We start from the raw sequence: 23,639 nt of genomic DNA on the forward strand, positions 1-23,639 counted from the left end.
CACGACACCCATCAGGCTTTTGGTGGGAAAATGAGTTCGCCTCCGTGCACATTTGTCTTAAAATTTAGAGTATAATATGTATTTTCTGAGGTTTACCGTGACGCCAAAGTAAGCGGCTATATGTCAAGTACATAACAGATTGAAAGATTACTTCACAACAGCACTTTGGGTGTGTTAAAACCAACAAGCTAATCGGGAAAAGTTCACTCTGCCTATTGTTTGCTAGCGTGCTAACACGTTAGCCAACGGTCTGTAGTTGAATAGAAACAAACGGTTTTGTTACTTTTCGGGGCTAAGTTGCTCCCACTGAACGGAAGCTGTGTGCGTGTGTGTTTTATGTTTTATGTTTTGTTAACCGGCCACGATAACGCTTAGGGGCGAGGCAAGCGCCCGGTTGGTTTATTCACCTCCACACTTGCTAATTATTCAGTGTTGAACCTGTGAGGAATCAACAACAACATGCCTGAGATCAAGATCAAGCACGTCGTGTCTTGCAGTACCGAGGACAATGTAAGTTGTTGTTCTGTCGCTTGCACTGAATTTGTAAAATGTGTTGAGAGTCATGTTCCACTCGCCGAGATGGAAGCATTTAGCCAAATATGAGCCTCCCTGTCACTCACCTCTTGTCTTCATGCAAAACAGACTCACAAGGCAGACAACCTGCTGAGCTCTGATACCTACAGAAAGTGGAAAGCGGCAAGACCCGGGGAGAAGCAGACATCAGTTATCCTGCAGGTATGTTTTTGCAACTCTACTCCCACATGTGTTGTTAGCCGGAAAAATATTTTCATTCAGGGTATGTGCAGGTCCTGAAAAAGTCTAAATGAGTTTGTTATAAAGCCTTAGAAGTTCCTGTTTTATTTACAGAAGTCTTTAGTGTTCCTCTTATGTGCTGTAGACAGTGTCATTTCTAACTGCTTCTGCGGGTCATAAAAAGTCTTAAAGCATTGAATTGATGTTAAATTTAATTTTCATTTCACTACCATAGACATTAACATTAGCAATAACTTTGTTTTGTATATGGTTGTGGGCTGTTGAGAGATGCCATACGCCTGTAAACTACTCGTCAGGCTGGTGTGACAGTGGATTGTGCTGCACGCAGCCTCCTGCAGGAATTCAGTTTCAGTCAGAACCATTAGCAGACTCTCTCTACTGCTTGCTGAAGTTGATAGGAAGATCATTGATTTGATTGATTGATTATAACTTGGAATTATTGTCATATACAGCTTGGAAGTATTGACAAATTAGATGCCAGTAAATTAATAATTGTAGGCCTTATTATCTGTGCTGGGTTTGGGTTGTTGGGAGATGTTACACATGCACAAAAAGTGAGACTGGTGCAAGAGTGGATTGTGCATACACGAGGCTCTTGATGTATTATCATCTATTATTATTGTTGTTGTTGTTATTACTGTGTATGTTTCAGTAAAAAATAATTTATTATTTATTGGTTAGTTAATCCACTCTCTTACGCTTACTATGAATTGTTTTTATATAAAGCTGGGAAGGAGTGACAAAATGTCAATAAATTCACATCCTAATTATAGGCCTTATTGTTCCTATTGGCTCTCTGTCATTATATGACTGGTTTGACTGTGAAAATGGTGTTAGATTGTTTTCTAAGTGGAGTATTAAAGGGGTGTTAAAGTCTTAAATCCCCAATGTGAAGTCTAAATACTTTCTCCAAGCACCAGGTGATCCAGCTAATTTGATCCAAATTAAACAATGACGCTGAGATCTAAATTGTTGGGTATCGCATCAGAATGTATTACAACTCACTGAATCTAAAGCCAAGCTCTTTCTATATGTCTCTAATTGTTCTGCCAGTTCATCGTCTGGCTGCCTTTTGTTATCCAAGTGATTAGATTCATGCAGTCAAGTTTTCTCCAACACACAGTACATTTGTGTGGTACATTATCATCAGCATCGTCACCATCATCACCAAATACTTCTCCTTTGTTGATATATTTGTGTCCTTTTGGGGAATCCCCTTGTTTGCATTGTCTTACACCTTCCTCAACAGGCTGCCTATGATTCTATTTCCTCTTTTTGACCACAGACTATCTTGAAAGCAGTTATATTTTAGGGATTAGACAGCAATACATTTGCCAGCTCTCAACTAAGTTTGGGAGACAAGACCATATTGCAATCATCTTTACCTCTCTTCATAGGCAGCTTAAGGCTGTAGGATCTTACAGAACATGTTAATGACACTTAAGAAGTGGTTTCCTACTCACATTTGAAATCTTAGATGTCTCCCATCTGGTGTGACTAGTCCTTTTCTGGTTAATCATACAACTAAGAGTATCAAAATCTTTTTAGTCTCTGCCCCTCTGCTTTAAAACTCCCTGAAAACCGAGCATCTTGAGCATTTCAAAATAATATTTTCCTTTATATCACCTCCTATATATAGTTTTAAACTTTTACAGAAAGATATTTGCAGCTTTATTATGTTTTATTCCGTTACTTTTAATAGTAATATCTTTGTAGTTGTGTTTGGAACAGTGCTCATTAAAAGTAATATAAGAATAACATCACAAAGTAATTGTGTCAGTAAGGGACAGTAAGTCTGTGCTCACATGTAAATGTTCCCCTTTAATTTACATGAGGATATCTAAAGCCAGGCAGCTGCTTTAGCTTTTTAATTATTTAGTCCTTTAAACTGGTGTTTTTCTTCTCTCAGCTGGAGAAGGAGGAGCAGGTGCACAGCATCGACATCGGAAACGAAGGCTCAGCTTTCATCGAGGTGTTAGTTGGGAATTCCTCAGCTGTCAGAGACCAGGACTATGAGGTATTGTCACAAACCAAACCAGTTCAAATATTTTTCTTCCTAACTATCTTAACTAGTAATTAAACCATATTATGTACTTATTCTTTAACTTCAATCTCTGCTTTAGGTTCTTCTGGTTATGTCTTCCTTCATGTCCCCAACGGAGAGCCGCAATGGCACCAACATGAACCGTGTGCGTTTCTTTGGGCCCAACCAGTTGCAGAAGAGCACAGCACAGGAGAAGTGGGACAGAGTGAAAATTGTGTGTAGCCAGCCATACAGCAAGGTAATGAGCCCAACTATTTAAAATAAAAATAAAAAATCTCTTCAGGTTTTATAGAGTGCAAGCCAGTATATCTGTCTAAATGTTAATTAAAATCAAATAATTAGCAAGTACGTCTGCATTTTGAGGTGATATGTTAGATTTTATCACAGAACTGTCAACATAGGACTGACTGACTGACTTGAAATATAGAGCACGTGATCGCCTTACACATGCAACATAAGGATCTACATCAATACAAGCAGCATGGTTCAGTAGTTGAGTTAAGGTAACTAGAATTCAAGGTGATTTCTATAAAAAAAAAAAAAAAAAAAGGTGTAAACTAATTGCATATATCTGTTGCTGCAAGTGAAATGAAATGTGAGATGAATTTGTCTTTGCATCTGATAGAACATAGCATACGGACTGGCCTTTGTTAAGTTCCATTCACCACCTGACAAAGATGATCCTCCTTCCACAGCTTCTCCAGTAAGTAATGCAACGTCTTTTTCTTTTAATCTTTTTAATTAAGATCATTGGGATAATTTAGTGTTAATAATATACCTGAGTTTTGGCTATGATACCAAAGCGATGATTTGTGATGCTTTTGGGAAATACAAAACAAACATCTGAGCCAAACATCTTAAAGGTTCAATATTGTCTAAATACAAGGACATCATAGGACACTGGCACACAGTAATAGTCTAAATTTAGAAACTGCCTGATTATAAAAAGAGTAAGAATATGAGCAGACATTTATTGCCAACTATTAGTTCTTGAACGTTTTGACATGTGGCGTTTTACCTTTCCTCCGAACTGCACTACATTTTAGCTTTACTGTCTTAAGACAACAAGGACTTAAATAAGTCCCTCCATCTTCTCTTTTGGTCCTGAACTTTACCTTCTTCTCTCCTGTCAGAAACTGACAAAGCTGGGACAGTTCAAGATGAAGGATGAGTCTCCTTCATCTGGGCCCAGCCTTCAACCTGGCAGTCTCTTCTTCAGTCGGGACAGTGCAACAAAATCCAGTCCTTCACTCAAAGGTAAAGCCATTTATTTAAATTTAGCGTCCGCTGAAGTCCAATAAAATGATAGAAATAAAAAGCCATCAGAGCACCAGTTACCAGTTAGTTAAAGCCTTATGTGTATCAGGAGAGGTAGAGCAAAGACTAAAGAGCAAAAAGGTGATTTCAAAGACATTCTTTATTGTAATGCCACTTTGTGGGAATATGTCTCCTTTGTTCCCTCACCATCCCTCTGCACTTCTCTACTTTAGTGTCTCCCCAGAGTGAGAAGTTGAGTTATGCTGCCGCTGCCCTGCAGGCTGGTGGCACCACCCACTCGCCAGGCCAAGCTTCCTCCTCCACCTCTGCCTCACCACAGGTACTAAACATCACCATCATTTTCTTCACTGAGGGACGACCAGCAAACAGCTGTTCCCTTAATGAGCAATGGTTTTCTGTGTCATTGTAGAACAAAGGTAAAGCTGAGAGAAGATGAAACTGGCAATACAGCTTGTTTAAGGATGGGATCTATAGTAATTGGGAGTTTTGAATACCACATCACGTCCGGGAAAGTTTATTCAATTTGATTCACAGCTAAATGGTGTCTTAAACATCAATAAGATGACCTAATAACTCAAGTGAATTTAAATCAGATTTAAAGTCGTTTTGTTTTCACTCCTCTCTCTCTTCACATTACCTTCACAGTTTCCGAATTCAGCTCTGTCTAAATCAAATTTAGCTTTCAAACAATAGTCTCTCAAGTCGAGTAAAACCTCAGGCACAGGTAAACCAAAAATGATCTGATATGCTGTCTCAACAGCCTTTCTGCCTAAAACAGTCAAACATTTTAACAAGTTATCTGTGTTGTAGCTTTTTCCACACGTTGAAAATATATTGGTTCATATATTCTCAAGCAGATTTCTTTGTAGTATGTTACTTCACCACAAACCAAAAATTCCAGGATGTTTATGAAAAAGGAATTCAAACATTTCAATGTAAAATCAAATTGTATTGTATAACAGGTTCTTAAATTTTACAGCAGAGATCTTGCATGATGGGTCATATTTTTTTATGGTGACACAAAGACCAGAACAAGCAGCGTCCCAACACTTTATTTATTTCCTCATCTTCAAAATTCCTTTTTGGTGCCGAGTGCCGAGTGCATAGGTGGGTGGTTCATTCAAATGAAGCAATGCAAAGTTAACTGTTTTTGTTTTTTTTTGTTGTTTGTTTTTTGGTGGAAAATGTCTTTTACACTGAGAATAGACATCTCAGACCCACATCTGTTTCTGTTGCAACATTGATCTGCAGCCACTTTTTTACTCTTTCATTACGAGAACAAACTAAATACACAGAGCGTGTGCACAGATGTAAATAAACTTTTAACTGATCACTCCCCAGCCAGTTTAAATAGGAAAAAAAAATTGCGTTCATTGTAAATCAGTCTGCATTTATCTATAAATTATTGAATGATTCTGAGAGTAAAAAACTGGAGTGAAAAAATGAAAAGCTGCTTTTTCAGTTGATTAAATCTCTGCAGCCATTTGAAGGCAGCAGGGCACATGCTGATAAATCTGTAGCCTCTGATTTCAGAAGTGCTGCGTCAGAGTGCAGCGTCACTAAACATAGCTGCCTACTGTGTTTACGTTTATTAGATAACATGCATATGACACCAGACCACTGCAAAGAAAGCCTGTACATTACTACACACGTCTGCTTTGTGCTTGTCATTGCACTTGAGTGACTAAAATAAGGCCCTGTGTTTAAGCTCATCATGTCCCTCTGTTTTCCAAAAGCACTTTATTAATTGGTAAAATCCAATTTATTGAATGGAAATTGTCACGTTTGCAGCAGCTAAATGGTAGCTTTCATCAACTTTAAAGAACAGCTTGCTAAAAATACATTTCCTGACACAAATAAAAATACATTGCTGTAACTTTGAGCCCGCTCCGAGAAGGAACGCAGCAGGGGCTGCTGACACAGGGGAATGACACCATCAATACCAGCCGCATGTCACTTTGACTTTTAAAAGAAAAAAGTGAATACAAAAGATCTATTTGGGTTAGCTGCACAAATACATGCCTATGCATAGGAAAGTCGTCCTAGTAGATATCCTAGTGATTGCAGTTCTGTTTCCAATTTTCTACTGTAATTGCTTTGCAACCCCTTTCTGAAAGCTATAAGAATATACAAATTTGCAGAATCATTGTTTTTGTATGCTGAGGGAAACATCTCCTCAGCATCTCCTTCAACGCACCTGTCCTAACATACGGGTGCACATCATTCTTTCGGTTTAAGCATGAAAAGGTTCCAGTTTCTAATTTCTTAAAATTAATTGCTTCCTCACAGCCACCAGCAAAAAGAAAATTTGAGTTCAGCAAAGAGCGGCAGTCTGTCCCTGGCCCCCCTCCTTCGAAGAAAATAAGCCCCGCGGGCTCACCTGAGGGCAAAGCTGCGACCCCCAAACACAAGCCGAGCCCAGCCAGCACGCCCAGCCCCAGCGCTGCGAAAGGTAACTCTTAATTTCGTGTCTGAATCTCAGCATGCGGATTATTTCCTCACTGAAACCTTCCTTGACGGTCTGATTTGTCTCTCCAGCTTCCCTGGCTCAGAAGTCTGCTGACAAGAAGAGGGAGAGTCAATCCAAATCCGGACCTAAACCCAAACAACAGAAGGCAAAATCCGAGGGAGCGCAGCAGGTCCCGTTCAACCGGATCATGGAGGGGGTGGTGTTTGTCCTCAGTGGCTTCCAAAATCCATTCAGAGGGGAGCTGAGGGAAAAGGCTCTGGATATGGGAGCCAAGTACCGGCCTGACTGGACACCCGACTCCACACACCTTATGTAAGTAGCTGGCAGGAATGCAAAGGGGACATATGTGAAAACTCCATACTATAAGTTGTCCTTGCTTTATCATTCATAATTGTTTATGGATGCATTACTTGTATGGTATCCTTGAAGCAATAGCTCCACATTTTGGGAAACACGCTTATTCACTTCCTTGCCAAGAGTTAGATGAGAAGATTGATCCGAATGTCAAGTCTGCAAAGTAAATACGAAGCTACAACCAGCAGCAGCAGCTTAGTTCAGCATGAAGACTGAACACAGGGGAGACAGTTAGCCTGGCTCTGTTTAAAGGTAACACAAACCCGCCTACCAGCTTCAATAAAACTCACTGACTAACAAGTTATATCTCATTTTTTCACTCGCACTTTGTGCTAGGCTGAGATGTCTGGCTGCTCACTGTAGCCTCTAGTCTTATATTGAATTGACAGATGTGACAGATGTGAGTGGTTTCAGTCTTCTCATATAACTCTCATGAGGAAGGCAAATACACACATTTCCCAAAATGTAAAGCTATTACCATAATCCTGTATGATAGTGTTCTGTTGCTACATGGGTTATAAAACAGTTAACATTGTTATAAATACCTGTAGTAATAAAGTAGTCCACACACCATAGTCTGATGGTGCGTGTGCATAGATGGATGAAAAATTCATTGTAATTTTATTGGCATTGTTGTTTATCAGCATCCTTGTCTGTCCTCTGTGTGGGTTTTGAGACATCAGAGAAATCAGATTTTGTATTCCCATCACAGTTGCTGCTGTAAGGGAAACTGTTCACTATATCACCCGAGTAAACGGAGTACTCGGGGGACAAGGACAGCTCAGAAATATGGCTCCACAACGAGTAAATGAAGAGATAAATGGGAGCAAATGCGAAAGAGCTGCAAATAAGTCAAAAGATCAATACACGAAACTGCTGCATGTTGGGAGATAAGATTAAAGAAAGATGAGCAGAAAGAAAAGAGGATAAAAAACAGATTTATTTGCAGGTTTCAGAGCATATCATAAATAGTTTTAAACTGAAATGTTATGGTAAAATATCTGAGGTGTAATGATGTTTAAGTTGTGGAACTAATGTGATAAATATGATGATCGCAGTAAATAATTTTGATCTTGTTCCAGAGATGTCCTGTCATGAGAGATTTCTATCTTTAGTTCATGTTTATCATTGAAACAGATTACAGGATTGTGTCACAGCCGTGTTAGCACTCTCAGTAATTCAGTTTGATTGCATCTTGATCTCCTATTGCCTATTGCCCTTGACAGCTTCTCTTTAGTGATGTAACCGTGTGTGTGTGTGTGTGTGTGTGTGTGTGTGTGTGTGTGTGTGTGTGTGTGTGTGTGTGTGTGTGTGTGTGTGTGTGTGTGTGTGTGTGTGTACCTGATGTCTGTTTCGACCCATTAATCTCCAGCTGTGCCTTCGCTAACACCCCCAAGTACAGCCAGGTGAAATCAGCAGGGGGCATCATCGTACGGAAGGAATGGGTGATGGACTGCCATAAGCGGAAACAGAAGATCTCCTATAAACAGTAAGAGAAGATGAAATGCCAAACAAACTGGTGCAAAGAGACGACTTCATAGTAATAATAGTGAAGTTAAACTGCACTGATTTGGAAATTCACACCTGTAGAAAAGCTTGGCTTGACCACTGGAACAGCTGGATGGCATTCGCTGCCTTGTTAAAGGACACTTCCGCAGGATGACAGCCTGGTTTTAGTGTGGAGCATGTGTCCGCTGTATGAATCCACATCTGATTAATACGTTCTCTTAAGCCACGTCTGTACGTCTATACCGCACAGTCTGCTCACAGCACTCACACTGATTGAAGCGTCCAAAAATACACCTCTCACAGCAGTGATGCCCACTTGCTACAGAGAACATTGTAACCTTGAGCAGCTGATGCCTGCTGTGATCACAGATTCATCCCAGGCAGCTCCAGCAGCTCTCTAATTATATGCCTCATTACTGGGGGAGGTTTTGCAACATCAAGGTTTTCTGTCATTGCTCCACATGAATCTGTGTCTACTGAATAATGTAGAGCTGAACACTCATCGCAGGCAATGGAAGGTCCACATTAATTGGCATAATACTGTACTTGTGTTATACTGTACAACACTTTACTTAATCATTTAAGGAATTCCTTCATACTTGTTGCTTCCATAATGATTGTTTCTGGCTTGAAGATGAATCAATTTCCAACCAGGCTGCCACACTGCTTTATCCAAGTTATCCAAGGTTACTGAGCTCATCGGTGTCAGGCCTGTGATGCATTCAGATAATCCCAATATGCAAAATGAAGAGTATAAGATGTCCGCTTCAAACTTAAACTGCTGGTTTCTGGAGAAAGTGCTGATATAGCAGTTTTACTATATACCATGGTGAAACATACTGATGAGCGGGATCCTGCTATATTGCGGTTAAGAAGACCCCTCATTATGCCGACTTTGTTTGTTTACACTGAACCAAACAAAGCCGCCATAACGCTGCCACAGTGTGTGAATTTAGAGAGCGTGCTGGTGTTACAGAATCAGAGCGTGATGTGTAACACAACAGCGTCTTTCCCGCCATGGTTGCTCTCCCTTTTTCACAGACGTCGACCCATTCAGGGTTTGTACCTTTTTATACAGAATGGCGAGGTGAAGTAAAGGCGCAACGTTCCCGCCTTGAACAGGCTGTGTAAAAGGACAAATGCACAAATACACAAATGACCAAATGAGCAGTTGACAGCAGATTTTACTTTCAAAACCTATTTATTGGCTGCAGTTGAAAATGCTTTTATCGCTGCCATTGAACTTTTACAATATATCTCAGCCATATACAATGTCAAGAAAAATAAATACCTTTGGTTTGTGAAAAATAAATGTTACTTCAACTCTAACCAGTTGAAAATGTAAAAAGTAAAAAATAAATAAAACAATAACATTAAATAAATAAAAATAATAAATAAACATATAAAGATCAGCTAGATGGGGCTGTAGAGTCAGTGGCAAAGTTTGCACCCAGGCTCAGAGCACTTGATTTTCAGCGTTATATAGTTTACACTCACATCACATCTGATTACAAGTGTGAACATTAAAATATTATTTTTTACCTAACCATCATCATTTACGAGTCAGTAAAAGGCTTATGATAGGCTACCTGACTAGCGTCTTCTTCATCTGTTGTCTTTCTCTTCTTAGAGAAGTATCTGAACAAGCTCATCTGAAAATGCAGTCAGCAGTTAATACATAATGACGTGTAGATATTAGCTTAATGCTATCAATTAGTTTACCCAAGTTAGCGTCACTGAGTTGGCTAATAAGTCTACCTTTTCTCCGGTAGTTTGCTGCCTTATTCCTCACGACTACACTTCTCTGACTCTGACCTGGTGCCTGACGTGACGTCACTTTCAAGGCCGCGCTCTCGCGAGTAATTAACTCCAATAGGATCCCTCAACCACCCCACTCCCTCCCTCCCCTCTCCTCCCCTCCCCCCGCTGTTGCGCTCATCATCACACAGGCTGTGCTGTGAAGGTGGACAGATGTGGCGGTGGTGCATTTGCGACAAAAAAAAAAAAAAAAAAGAAATTTGAAGGCGTGGCGGTGATGATTTAGCAGTGGTGGGCCGCCACTGCTAAATGAATGTAGAGGAAACACTGGATAATGACTAATGCAGCTCTAAGCCACAAGCAGCACCTTATGTCTTACCATGCTAACTTCAGCTCTACCCTTGTATGAAAAAAATACTCGAACAATACACGCAACATGCTGCATTCACAGTAATTTCCACTCAGAAAAACTGGACAAGCTTTAAAGTTGTTTTTCTCTTCTCACCACAGTGATTTGGGGAGTAATGACAGTTCTATCACAGGCTGCATCACTGATGGTTTTGAAAACTTATCTTGTAGTGAATGATTGTGTATCTGGATGATTGATGATGGTCGTCGGCCCTGGAGAACGGTGTAGATACCTTTTAATTCAAACTTCTCATCAGCAGCCTCTGGGCTTTCCATCTTTATGCAGGTGTCGGTGCATAGTTCAAATGGGCTTGTTTCCTCTCCTTTTCAATACTACACTTGTTCTCATGCTGAATGTACACATTTTGCTGGACTTTGGTGCTGGATAGTTTGATTGTTACTGTGATCTTCCGACTATCTTTTCTCTCTTTGTGCCTTGCACTAGAACTGATTTTGTTTCATCAGTTGAACGACACCATCTTGTTAAATTACCTGCTCATTTTCAGAATGAAGTGCATGTATCTGATGCTGGTATTATTAATATCTCAAATGGATTTTATCACTAAGCATTAAATATTTGAATGTAGAGGTGAAACTATTTGTTGATGGATCAATTAGGTGATAACAGAAATTGAATTTGTAACTAATCTTTTCAGTCATTTTTCAAGCAAAAATACCAAATATTAGCTCGTTGTAGAATCTCAAGTGTGAGAATTTGCTGCTGTTCTTTATTTTATATGACAGTCAATAAAATATCTTTAGATAGACTGTCGGTCTAAATTTCAAGATGTCACCATAGATGCCATCAATTTTTAACTTTTTTTTTGGACAAAATAAATCGAGTAGTTAAACAAGTAATTGGCAGATAATGGAAATAATCATTAGGTTTCAGCTGTGGTTGAGTTACAAAGGCACAGGAGGAGGAGTCACAGACCTTCATTAGTCTGCCTGTCTGTGGTTATGATTAGTTATGTGGATGTGACTGTCATTTCAAAGATATCGTTATCATCCAGCTCCAGCAGGTTACATCTGTAGATAAGACGGAGTGAACGAAAATCAATTTTTGCTCACGTTAGTCTTCAAAACCAGAAATGAAAGCGATCAGAGTTATGTTTTGATGGGATTATTCTAGACAGTCAGACAGTATGCATATGAGCTATGCAGAGAGACTGAGGGAGTAATGTGGAAAGCCTTTTTAAAAAGTACTGCTGAAGGGCGCTGGAGAAACGATGCTGTGGTTTTATAAGTCTGCTCCATACTTCAAGATTCTCAAAAATGCATTGTAATGAGAAGTTCACTGCAGCCCATGTCATCATTCCCCCTCATGTTCGCCTTTCTCAGTCAGTTTCTGATTGTGCCGAAGATCCCTCACCCCCACCCTCCCCCCGCTGCATCCCCCTCTCTTGTTGTCAGAATAATCCATTCCCCTGCCCACCTCTGCTATTGTGCAGCGCGTGGAGTGTGCAGCTTTGATGATGTATCCTTTATTTAAAAGCTGCATCTGCTATGGGTAATTAAAGGGACCACTTACTTTGATGATGACAAGTACCCAAACAAATATGCACGCTCACACTCTCAAACTGTTGCCCAATCATGCACACAAACACTTTATCACTGAGCATCTGTAGGCAAATGTACAGCTTCACTGAGCTCCTGTTATGCATAAGGATTGTAGTGTATATATTAATGAGATTGTGACATCAGCTAAGCACCCCAGAAATGCTTTCTCCTTAGACATTGTCTGATCTGTGAGGATCCAGAGATGGACAGAAAGAGGGGAGAGTAGAAAACACTCAAGCAGCTCTACAACATCCCATCACAATAGAACTGAATAAGTAAACAAATATCTCATTAAAACCGAGGCTCTGTTGCAACATCCCAAGAGGACTTGGCGTGTCGGAGCCAAAATATCAGCACAATCGTGCCACGATTAATCTACGACACACACAACTTCAGCACATACAAAAACCCAACACATAAAAGTTGTAATGTGAAAATAGTCGCTGCATCCTCAAGGGCTTTGTGCCAGAAGTGTATAAGGGTGTCAAGTGCAGACATTTCGTTATCGCCATTAAAAAAATTAGCATTTATTAAAAACAAGCAATTCTGAAATTGTGGCCTTGGGCTCTGGGAGTGTGTGAGACTATTTTTGGTGTTTCTAGATTAAACAATTAAGCAGATCTGTCAACAATGAGAAATTCATTTTGCCTATTTGAGCAAAGTCATGATGATACTGATCTCGGACAAACTTTAGTCCTCAACAGGTGGATTTCTGCATAAATTTGCTAAAACGAATAATCAACAGAAAATGTTCAGTAACAATTATATGTGTTGCTCTCAGAACTCCAAAGATATTCATTTAATTGCTTAAAAATGATCATGATGAATGATTTAGAATCATTTCAGCTTTATTATAATCTGGTTTTACCCTGCTCAAATAAACCACCTGTGTCTCCAGTTCACGTGAAGCCGAACAGATCTCGCTCCTTGCTCTGCTTCTGAGCTAACGGCACTTTCATAAGCAACAGATACTGTATTACTCCCCTTGCCGACAGTGTCTGTTTTCATTTTTCAATTTCCTGGGCCCTGAGTTTTATGAAACCAGAAAGCGTAGGTCAATGAAATGTCTCCCTATAGTGTGCGCGGAAATGATTGGACCTTTACGCTGGTATTTGAACTCCCGGCACTTCACACTCTCAGGCTGATAATGTCCAGGTGACTTTATAGTGGCTTGAGGAGATATATGGAGAGGGTGGGGAGAAATGTCACATCCTCATTTCATTTCTGTGTCTGTGCGTGAGTACAGGAGGTAGGATTTTCTAATTGTACCTTGCCTGTTTTTCTGTATGTCCCATCCATTTCCTGGATTGTTATCACCACTCTTTTGTATTCTCTGTGGAAGTGATTGTAACATTTGGGTTTTTATTTCTCCTCACACTCCTCTTCATCTTTGCAGATGGAGTCATGATCTCTCTTGTGCCAGAACAGTCCCTAAATCTTTTATGGATCTTTTATCTTCGGGTGTTATCTGATTGTTTGTTGTACATTTAATTCATTTTTGTGGAAAGTTCAGCTTTGGGGACAATGATTAGTTTTTGATTTGGATCCAATGATTATGTTGTGAGATAGAGCATCTAACCAACTCTCATGGGAAAAAAAAGATTTTATCGGGTATCAGAGCGTCACAGTCCTGTCCAGCCATGTCAGCTCTCACTTTTACACATCAGTCTGACCGTGTGACGTCCTCCGCTGACGGCTTAAAGTCAGTAGATTAGACTTTTTTCCCCAGTATGCCATCTTCAGTGTATTTAATATACAGGCAGTGGTAATGTTTTAAACATTGACATCCTGGTGAAAAACTATTACCTTCACTTTGATCCTTGCTTTTGTTCCACTATCGCCTGACAAAAGGTCCACTGAGGTTTGAAACATTGTAAAGCTGATAGGGAGCAAGATATATTGTGCAGACATCATTTTGCCTCTGGTCTTAAATCATGCTGACACATTTTGTTCACTCGTTTTTTGTCTTCCTCCAGGTATTTGATGGATGGAGCGGAGTCGAGCTCAGAGAGCGAAATGGAAGTGGATGACCAGAGTGAAGAGGAAATGAACACAAAGGTACATTTGTTTTTTTATTAGAAAAATATGATAATAAATGAAAGATTCGTTTTCCATCTTGAAAGTGTCAGTCAGTTTTAACATTCTGTCCTTGCTGATCTTGCAGACTCCACAGAAGCAGGAGAGACAAATCACTCCCAAAAAGACGCTAGAGAAGAGGAAGGAAGATGACGATGAATACGCTGGCTCCACTGATGTGGATGAACCAGGTTTGCATCAAACTACTTAAATGGAAGTCCCACTGTGAAGTAAATGTGACTGAACTTTACCTGATGTTTCAGTCAACATCAGCATTGCCACTTCAGTGACTCCCCACTTCTCTTACTTTCAGAAACTGTTGTTGGGATAAAAGACAGAAAGCACATTATTGTTCTGGAAAAGGAGCTACAAGGTGACAGCTTTACAAAGTCTTAGATTTTAGTTTTTGAGTGACTTATAGCCTACAGGCAGACAGACAGGGTGTAATGACAGGAAAAGAAGTAGGTAGTCGGTCCACTGAAAACATGAAATAGAGGAAATGGAAGAATGACAGCCACGGTCAAAGAGGCATTTAGAGTTTGGATACAGTGTGGGTGGAAAGAAATAAACAAAGAAAGAAAATATTCTACAAAAATGAAGGTTAAAACAGACATTTTTCTTGCAAGTTGTGTGGGATAGCTCCTTTTAAAACAGCACATTTTCAAACTAACTTAAAAGTTATGTTGAACTTAACAGTAGCACCGTGGGTTGTGAACGGTAAATTCTCAAAGTACAAGCTGATGTACAAATGATAGCCAGAGGCACAGTATGGATGAGTGGAATGAAGTCCAGGTCCGAAAAGACTGGGTAGAAGAGGGAGGAAACTAAAGTGTCTGAGTTACGCAGCACTCATGTACGTGTTGGAGGCTTCAACAGATGCTTCTCATTCACTCTAAATGGGGTGACGTGAAAAGTTTTCTCAAGTGGCTGCGCAGGTATCAGGGTATCAAATCGTTCAGTTCATTCAGATGTTCCAGCGTAGACACTAGCCATTCAAATCACGTTGCAAAATATCCAGAGAGAGCAGTGTGCGTGAAGGAGAGGTTGATTAATGCGTTTGGGAATCAGCCTGTTCCCTAGGATCACAGTTTATTTATACACTGGGACACAAACTGGAGAATTCAGTCGTAGAGACGTTGGGCACGCCGACCATCAAGTGTTAATGCAACACGAACATGAGTGGTCTGTTAAATTCATGCAGAGTTTATACATACTACATACATTTACACTGGATATTAGTACTCACCGCTCAACTATGAGTTTCTTTCATGTCTGAACCAAAACACTCTTCTCCTTCACTGATTAATTCTGATCAATGACTTGCTTTAATCATTGTTAAGCTGCCATTTAAGAAAATGAACAAGTCCCTCAAGAGAAGGAAGTGGATTTTACCTCCTTAGCTGCTGGAAGGCTTTTAATAGTTTTCAGAAATTTATAGTCAAACAAACAGAAGTCCTCCTGCTGGGAATCGATAACAACATGCAATACATATCTGAATCCTAACGCATTTAGTGGCTGACATTCATTTCCCCACAAAGGAAAGATCTTTAAAATCCCCTCACTTTACATCTGACGCCACCAACGGGTCACAATTTCACTTTGTCCAGTAACGAATTCCCTTCAGCCTCAACTGCGCTTTGTTTAGTGGTAATTAGCAAACGTTAGCTTTATTTGGGGCTTTATTTGACACTTGACGGTCTAGAGAGAGACAGGAAACAAGGACAGAAAGAGAGGGGAACGACATGATAACAAAGGTCCTCCTGCTGGGAATCGAACAATGGACGTTGTGATTATGTGTTCTACACTTCAATCACCGGATGCCCATAAAATTTTATGAATTCTTCTTTCTGCTTTTATTAATTCCTCTTTTGTTTGTCTCTGGGAATCAGAGTTTCACATTTTTTCTAGTTATTTGAAATAGATGAAACCAGTGAATTAAGAGAGACAGGGAAACACAATTTCCCGTACAGATCTGCATTGCAAAGACAGAAGAGCTGAATTGTATGTGGCTATGAACCATAGGAAGGGATTCATTCTAATAGCTCAAATAACTAAAGAGGGAGAGGGGGAAGCACTGTAGCTGCAGAGGACTGAATGAATTGAAAAGGGCAAGGGGACAATGTGAGAGGCCATGGGAATAGACAAAAGGGATCATCTTTGTGAAGCACTTGGAAATGGATGAGTTGACAACGCCATCAATGTAAAGAACAAGAACAACATACGTACTGATAGATGCTGTTTGAGGGAGACACCAGAATGGAGGAAAGACGTAATCACTGTGAAGGGACTTGTGCATGATTCTCATTTCTATGTTAATGCAAGGCCAGAAGTAAAGTGCCGAGGTGCATCAGTGAGGACACAACAAACAGTGACCTACCAAACACGTATAGGCAGACAGCATTTTAATTAGAGCTTCCTCTCTTTTATCTGCCGGCAACAACACATGATTGTATGGTAATAGGAAGTGTTTCCAACAAGGCTACGTTCTTTTAACTGCTGATGCATGTTTCATAGAAATTCACCTGGAATTCTTCTCTGCCTTCTTTGCATAATGAAAATGAATAGCATCTTGTAGAAAATATGATAGCAAGATTAAACTCTTTTCCTCATATGGGCAGATTAAATTCTTTGACATTTGATTATCATAGTAAATTAGTTTTTAAGATTAAGGCCAGAGTGCAGTGATGGTAATTTAAAGAACTGAGATACAGCAGCAACCTTGTGTTCTCAGTCAGTTGATATATTCCTCACTAAAACGTTTCATGGTTATCAACTTCTATTTAATTTTCAGCTCGGCCTTTTCTAGTATTACAATAAATCAGTTTTCTGGTAAAAAAAAAAAAAATCCTCTATTGACATATTAACAAATCATTTCATAGGAGGTGATGATGAATCTGCCGTGGACACAGAGGACGAGCTGCAGAGGTAAGCACAACAAATAAAGTCAATGATGCTCTTTGTAATATTGATGTGGACAAGTTTGTTCTTCCGTGTCCTTCATGGCCGTTGCCTCCATCTCTGCTCTCTCGTTGCTACAGTAGTAAAATGACCATTGATTCATTTTGAAATCTTTAAGTTAAGTCGTGTAAGTGTCTTCTTGTCACCCATAAGGGGATATCTTGAGAAAGCCTTCCAGGAAATGACTTAGGAAACTATTACTGAATTAGAGAGACATTATTTACTTCTATGTTCCATTCGTACTGAAATACAGAACTAAGAGCAATAGTCATTGGAACAGCTACATTTTCTACATTTACTTAAAGTGGCAATGTCAAAGATTTTCATTTAAATAACTGTTGTTTGAGTCCCGGTTGTATGTCATTTGATACTCCATATCAAATGACAATGTGTAATGTGAAAGGTGTTGTTTGTTTTAACAAACCCACAGAGAATTTTCACCCCACACTGCAGTACAACTCGGCTCTATGGAGCGTTTTAGTGTCTTTTAGCTCATTGTTTTGGTTTTAAAACTTGCAGCTTTATTGTTTCGGGTCGATCTTGCTGCTTCTCACCACACACACAAAAAAACCACCCTGAAAAAATCAACTGCACAATTAGCAACGAGCTGATGAACATAGTGGAGCATTTAGCTGCTAAAGAGCCAATTATTTCCCTCAGGAGATGGTAGAGACCAAAATCAGAGCTAAAAGAGAGTGAGTACTGGACTTTGCTGGAGGTGTAAGTAAGCAAATGTTTGTATAGATGTTTGTTGCAGCAACTTAAGATGAGATGAAGATGATAATGTGCAAATGTTGTGATCATAGCTTGTTTTCACTGCCTCCAGAGTCGCCAAACAATCTACTGATACACATTTTTTTAAATCCTGCATTGTTTACATCCATGTTCACAGCTTTCAGCTTTCTTCTTCCCTGCCTTTGCTTGTGGGATTATTCCATTTCTTGGCGTGTTAGTGCCAGCTGTATAACAGTGGAATAATATGAAACCGATGGCAGGAATGCAGTTTACATCTGCCAGGATTTAGGATTCATTATTTCCATAAAAATGAGACCTGCTGTGTTCAGACAACACAAGAAAAATGAAGACAAATGGGGAGATTTCTTCTTTCGAGAGGCAGGTAACATGTAGCGTACAAGATGTAACCTTTTTCTGTCCTTGTGAAAGAGTGGAGAATGAGAACAGACAGAAGAAAGCAGCAGCAGAAGTGAAGATGGTGAAAGAGGAGGATCCGTACGGGGGGTCAACAGATGAAAACACAGACGCTGAGGCTGAAGAGGATCATCCCATCCCGGAACTACCAGGTATGTCTCTCTTTGTTCTTATCTCCATGTCCTGCCTGTCTCTCTTGTCTGTTCCTGTTCCTATCACAGGAAAAGATGTTCTTTCTTCCTCATGGGACATTACAAACACTGACAGAAAGTAATTGGATTCCTTTCTGCCTTTCAGGGACACCACTCACATTCTGTGTTGTCTGTGTTTTCTTCTTCCTTTATCAAAGAGGACCTATAATTACTGCTCTTACATATTGTGTAGTCATCAGTTGAACTCCTCTGCTCCTTTCTCTTCCCATTTTCTCATTTCTTCCAGACTTCCTGAGCGGAAAGCACTTTTTCCTCTACGGCAAATTTCCTAACAACGAGAGACGCCTAATGTTGCGATACATTATTGCCTTTAATGGGTGAGAAAGATTTCTCGAAGTAACTGGCCACAACTTAAATTGGTCGCAGGAATTCAATGCCTGTAATTAAATCACATTGTAAGACGCGCTGTTGTCTCTGCTCCAGAGTGATCGAGGACTACATGACAGAGAAAGTGCAGTTTGTGGTGACCAGTGAGGGCTGGCATGACTCATTTGAAGACGTGAGTAGAGTCTTTGCTTCTTTCTCTCTTCGTTGTTGCATCAGTGTTGCTTTGGCAATCACAGCCAAATAATAACATCTTACTCAGACCTGAAGATTTTGAGTATTTTGTGCAAATGAGGGTTTGAACATGCGTGTGGCATGACTCGCATGCTTCCACAGACAACATGATTTTGTTAAGGTAATTGCTTTAGGGACCTGAAGTGCTGCTCAGTTACATTAAGTGCACAAATGAAAATCTCTTCTCATAAAGCCGCAGAGGGGGGAAAAAAAAAATCAACCCTTTGAACATGTCTCAATGAATCTGCCAGCCGTTTTCTGTTAAACAGCACTTATTTTAATTTTTTGAAGGTATAATCAAATAAAAGCAAAAAGGTAGCCTGAGTGTTTTAGCATCCCCAGTGAAAACGCTGCAGGGTTCGGACCAAGCAGCTTTTCAATCTGTTTGAAATTGTGGTCCAGAGTTGGTTTTCAGCCATTCGAGAGCCTTGTTAGCATCTGATTTACCAGTTTGGTTACACAGTCTTAGCTTTCAGTTTTTCTAAGGGTTTATACCTCTTCCCGTGAGTCTCTTTGTAATGCAATAAGAACAATTCATTACCTCTGTGTTTCTCTCACCTTCACTCTCCCCTCCATCGCAGGCACTGATGGAGAACGGCAATCTGAACTTTGTCAAACCCGCATGGATTTACGCAATCAATGAACGACAAAAGATGCTGCCCTATCAACCCTACTCTGTCGTCCCCTGAACAATACATTGTATGTACACACAAAAGTGTGTCCAGACACACTGAGACGTCACATCCTGATGAAGCAGCCATGGGGAAAGCCATAAAAAAAAAATGTTTCTTTTTCAGATTCACCACTTTTCTTAGAAGAAGCAATAAACCAATTCTAGTTCATTAATGACTTTATACTTGCAATTCATGAAATATCTTCAGTCCTTGTCCAGTTTACATAAAAGCAAAGTTTTCACCACGGATGTTCTCACCTTTTGGTCAAGCTAGGAAAAATGTGAAAAATATTTAAATGGTGTCTGTTGAAATTAATGCTAGAATGAGGTTTAGATTTATTATAAGTATTTTATTTGAAGCTTGTTAGCCCTAGCTTGGCCACAAAGTAACATCATCAGTGTGCTTCTCAGTCTCTTGGGCTTTATGCACGAAGAACACTCTCTGATTCAGGACTTGTTTGAATTTCTTGGTTCCTGTGCTGCAGTTTGCTGCTGCTTACCTCAGCTACCTCAGGCTCTGTCTGGAAATGAGTTATCATCCTGTCCTGACGTCCAGCAGCGCTGATAAGACGCTGACTTGTGTAAGCGGGTAGACTGTTATGAGACCAGCCCAAAGTCAGGTGAAAGTTGCCTGTTATTGAAGCCTTGCAGCCACCAAACGCAAAAATCAAGGCAACTGAAAACTGAAAATGAAATTTAAGACTGGGGTGACTGGTGTTTGTTATTTTCCTTTTTTATTTTATTAAATGCCATAAGTGGTAAAGTGATAGGTTTCTGTGTGTTGTTTAAGTTTGATAAATATCTGAATTTGTGATTTGGTTTTATTGACGTTAAGTATTACAAGAGATGTACTCGACAGATGTGAGGATGTAAAAGACGTCGGCGTTCTGCGCCTGAGGTCACATGGAAATGTCGGGTCTACCATCTGCTTTGGTTTGTTCTGTTGTCCAGATTGGTTTATTTGAGTCACTATCTTAAACTTCTTTTTCTTATAGTACTTAATTATTTTGTCTAAATAAATAAAAATAAAAAAAAGAAGATTTTTAATTAAAGGTATTGCTCTCCCTTTATTCATCAAGCTGTCTTTGCACTTAGCTGCTCTCATCCCTTCCTATGCTTTCCTCTGTGTTTGCAGCTCGAGTGGCACTCTCTTCCTTTTCGTTCCTTCTCTCATCTCTAGCCCTCTCTCCTCTCTCTAATTTACTTCTCCTCCTGTTTTGTGGCCTGGAGCACTGGGTCTTCTGCTCTTCAGTCAAGGGGATTAGAAAGCTGGAATGTGGATGAGAGACAGGGAAAGAGGGATGGTTGCAGGGGAGAGAGAGGCTTCAGGAAAGATGAAAAGGTTTGGATTCTCAGCAAGTATGTATTTTTAAAGTAGCCAAGGATCTGTCTGTTTTATTCTTCTTCTTGTGTAAGGTAAATTCACAGACACATACCACCAAGCGTGAGGCATGTTCGTACCGCTTCCTGCAACTTTCTATCAAGCCTTGATTTGCTTTTCATGAAGGGAAAAACGCGAGGGCAAATCCATTTAGGTCTGGAAGCAGGAAAATTTACAGCAGCTAACGGCACCATCCTGATACAGTGTCACGTTTCATTTCAATGCATATCTGTCCCCGGGACGCACAGAGGATAGATTGTCCCATTTGACAGGTTGGCTTCGTTCAAACAGCAGCGTTTCCACCCTATCCCTGTCACATTTGTCTTTTCCAGTCAGTTTTATTTATTTTTTGCTTTTAGCATTTTTACTTCTCGTGAATCTCGGCAGTGACCTTGCCTTCTGATTTAGAAAGCCAAACATTGTGTGGTTCTGCAGTTTTAATGCTCATTATCACTGATGCACAGTATTGGGTGTCTGCAGGTTTTTTTTTTTTTTTTTTAATTGTTATAGGGTTTAATTTCTCTATTCCCTCTTATTGTTTGTTTTCCTTATTCTTTCTTGTTTTATTTTGTTCTTCCGTCATTATTGAAGTGGAGGCGGGTGAATACATGTGCAAAAATGTTTTCTATTTGTAATTCCTTTAGATCACTTTTGTAGAGATCTGTTTTCACTTTGACACTTCAGACTGTTTTTCTATTTGTCAGTGTAAAGAAATATAATAAAATCCACATTAAATCTACTTCAGTTCAACTTTGTGCAATAAAACATGAACATTTCCAAGGAGGCTCAATAGTGTACATGCAGAAATTCACTACAACATTTCCCTCAAACCAACCACCTCCTATCACTGGTGCGGGTGAGCTCTTCAATACGCTGAGACCAAATTTATTTACGTCCTGGAACTTTCCTTCTAACTTTCTGTGTGATATCTTTCAGCCAAAAGTACGACGAAAAAATGATTTTCTCTTCATTGTGTCTCCCATCATTATCATGCAGGTACCGTATGATGTAAAACAAAACAAAACAAAAGAGTAAAAGGTTATTCACTCTGAATTTTAATTTCAGTGTATTATTGATGAATAGACTGACCTTATATATTTCCTCGACTACTAAGTCAGTTCAACAAAAGGTTTGATTGATTTTGCCCCTGAGAGCTGAGGTATTTTCCCCAGGGAGGCTCAGACGCTCTTGCAAATTGAAATGATGGTTCCTGCTGGCTGCTGGTGTTTCAGGAGTGTGCTAAATCAAACGGTGCAATCTGGCTGGATGGAACCAGTTGCTCTTTTTTTTTTTTGTTTCTTTGAACCTGTAGTTTGCGATTAGTCGACTGGAGCGGAGAATAGAGCGGTTAAAATCATGGGTATTTGAAAACAAACAAACAAACAAACAAAAAAACTTTTAACAAAATCATGTGATGCATATGAAATATTTTTGGTGTTTATAAATAAAAATGTGGATTCCCATTTTGGAGTCAATATTCAAAGTACCAAAAGTAAAAATAGTCTTTATGCAGAATGCAGCATTCAGAATAATATATATATGTATGATATTGTATTTGAGTTATTGTGCTCTTGTCACAGGGTTTTCTGCCATATGGACTAGTTTGCGCCTGTTCAACTCCAGTTGGCATGACGTCTCTGGAACCATTTCTATTTTTTATTTTTTTTATTTTACCATTAGAGAGTTACTGTACTCTTCATCACTTAGATTTAGTACAAGTTTATTATGATCTTGGACTCATTTCTTAATATATGACACTTTTTGGCGACTTAACACAGTTTCTTTGACCTTCCTTGGCAAAGGTGTATTGCTGCCCTCTGCTAGAGAGAAGAGAGGGGACAAATTCAAATCGATTCTTTTAGCGAGGAAGCAAATAAGCGCATTTCCCAGAATGTGGAACTATAGGTTAAAGGTATAGTATACCTTTAGTAGACCTTAAAGTTATAATATGTGACTTTTCCACATTAGAATGTCTAATATTGACTACACCTATATTTTATGAGTTATTTACTTCCAATATCCTAAATGTATCCAGCACTTTTCAAACCTAGAGAAATCCATGATTTTAATCATGGTAACAGTTCCTTTAAGTTGGTCGCCTGTCAATGACATCATATACCCTTTGCGCATGTATCAGTCCTGTGGTTGTGTGCCAGAAGCTTAAAACTTACTTTTTTATCCAGTTTTAAGCCACATATTTAAGATAGACTTTTTATACCTCAGTCATTTTCATGTATTTCAAACCGAATGAAGGATTTTAGTCGTCGGATATCTGGATCTTAAGTTATAAGAGAAAAAAGCCTATTAAATGTTTGGCAGATCAGCTCCCAGCCCCTCCCTGATGTCCCGTGTCCTCCGTACAGCATCGGCAAAACACTTCAGCTCCTGGTAAAAACCTAAACGACTGCACTGGGAGAAGCTGATTGCAATGCCCATGAGGACAACAACTCCCATAATCCCACGCTCCCTCAGGATGT

General features: G+C 39.6%; 1 protein-coding gene across 1 annotated transcript; it reads left to right on the forward strand.

Annotated features, from left to right (window-relative positions):
* The first annotated feature begins 8 nt into the window (after positions 1 to 8).
* On the forward strand, positions 9 to 20,833 carry xrcc1 (X-ray repair cross complementing 1). Its single transcript, XM_022764385.1, has 17 exons — positions 9 to 510; positions 643 to 735; positions 2,684 to 2,791; positions 2,898 to 3,056; positions 3,444 to 3,521; positions 3,952 to 4,075; positions 4,309 to 4,415; positions 6,386 to 6,548; positions 6,635 to 6,878; positions 8,293 to 8,409; positions 14,132 to 14,213; positions 14,320 to 14,422; positions 17,111 to 17,156; positions 18,354 to 18,490; positions 18,777 to 18,867; positions 18,974 to 19,049; positions 19,690 to 20,833. The coding sequence occupies exons 1-17, from the start codon at positions 460 to 462 to the stop codon at positions 19,795 to 19,797; spliced, it is 1,887 nt and encodes a 628-aa protein (XP_022620106.1). The 5' UTR covers positions 9 to 459; the 3' UTR covers positions 19,798 to 20,833.
* The last annotated feature ends 2,806 nt before the right edge of the window (positions 20,834 to 23,639 follow it).

The sequence above is a fragment of the Seriola dumerili genome, unplaced genomic scaffold, assembly GCF_002260705.1.
Source record: "Seriola dumerili isolate Sdu_G_001 unplaced genomic scaffold, Sdu_1.0 BDQW01000533.1, whole genome shotgun sequence".
In the NCBI taxonomy this organism is placed as follows: Eukaryota; Metazoa; Chordata; class Actinopteri; order Carangiformes; family Carangidae; genus Seriola; species Seriola dumerili.

What these genes read in the sequence shown, in the direction of transcription:
- xrcc1 (XM_022764385.1), top strand. Translation starts at nt 460, where the DNA reads ATGCCTGAGATCAAGATCAAGCACGTCGTGTCTTGCAGTACCGAGGAC. An exon ending in GTAGCCAGCCATACAGCAAG is followed by an intron (nt 3,057 to 3,443) that starts GTAATGAGCCCA and finishes TGCATCTGATAG; the next exon opens with AACATAGCATACGGACTGGC. An exon ending in CCACCTCTGCCTCACCACAG is followed by an intron (nt 4,416 to 6,385) that starts GTACTAAACATC and finishes GCTTCCTCACAG; the next exon opens with CCACCAGCAAAAAGAAAATT.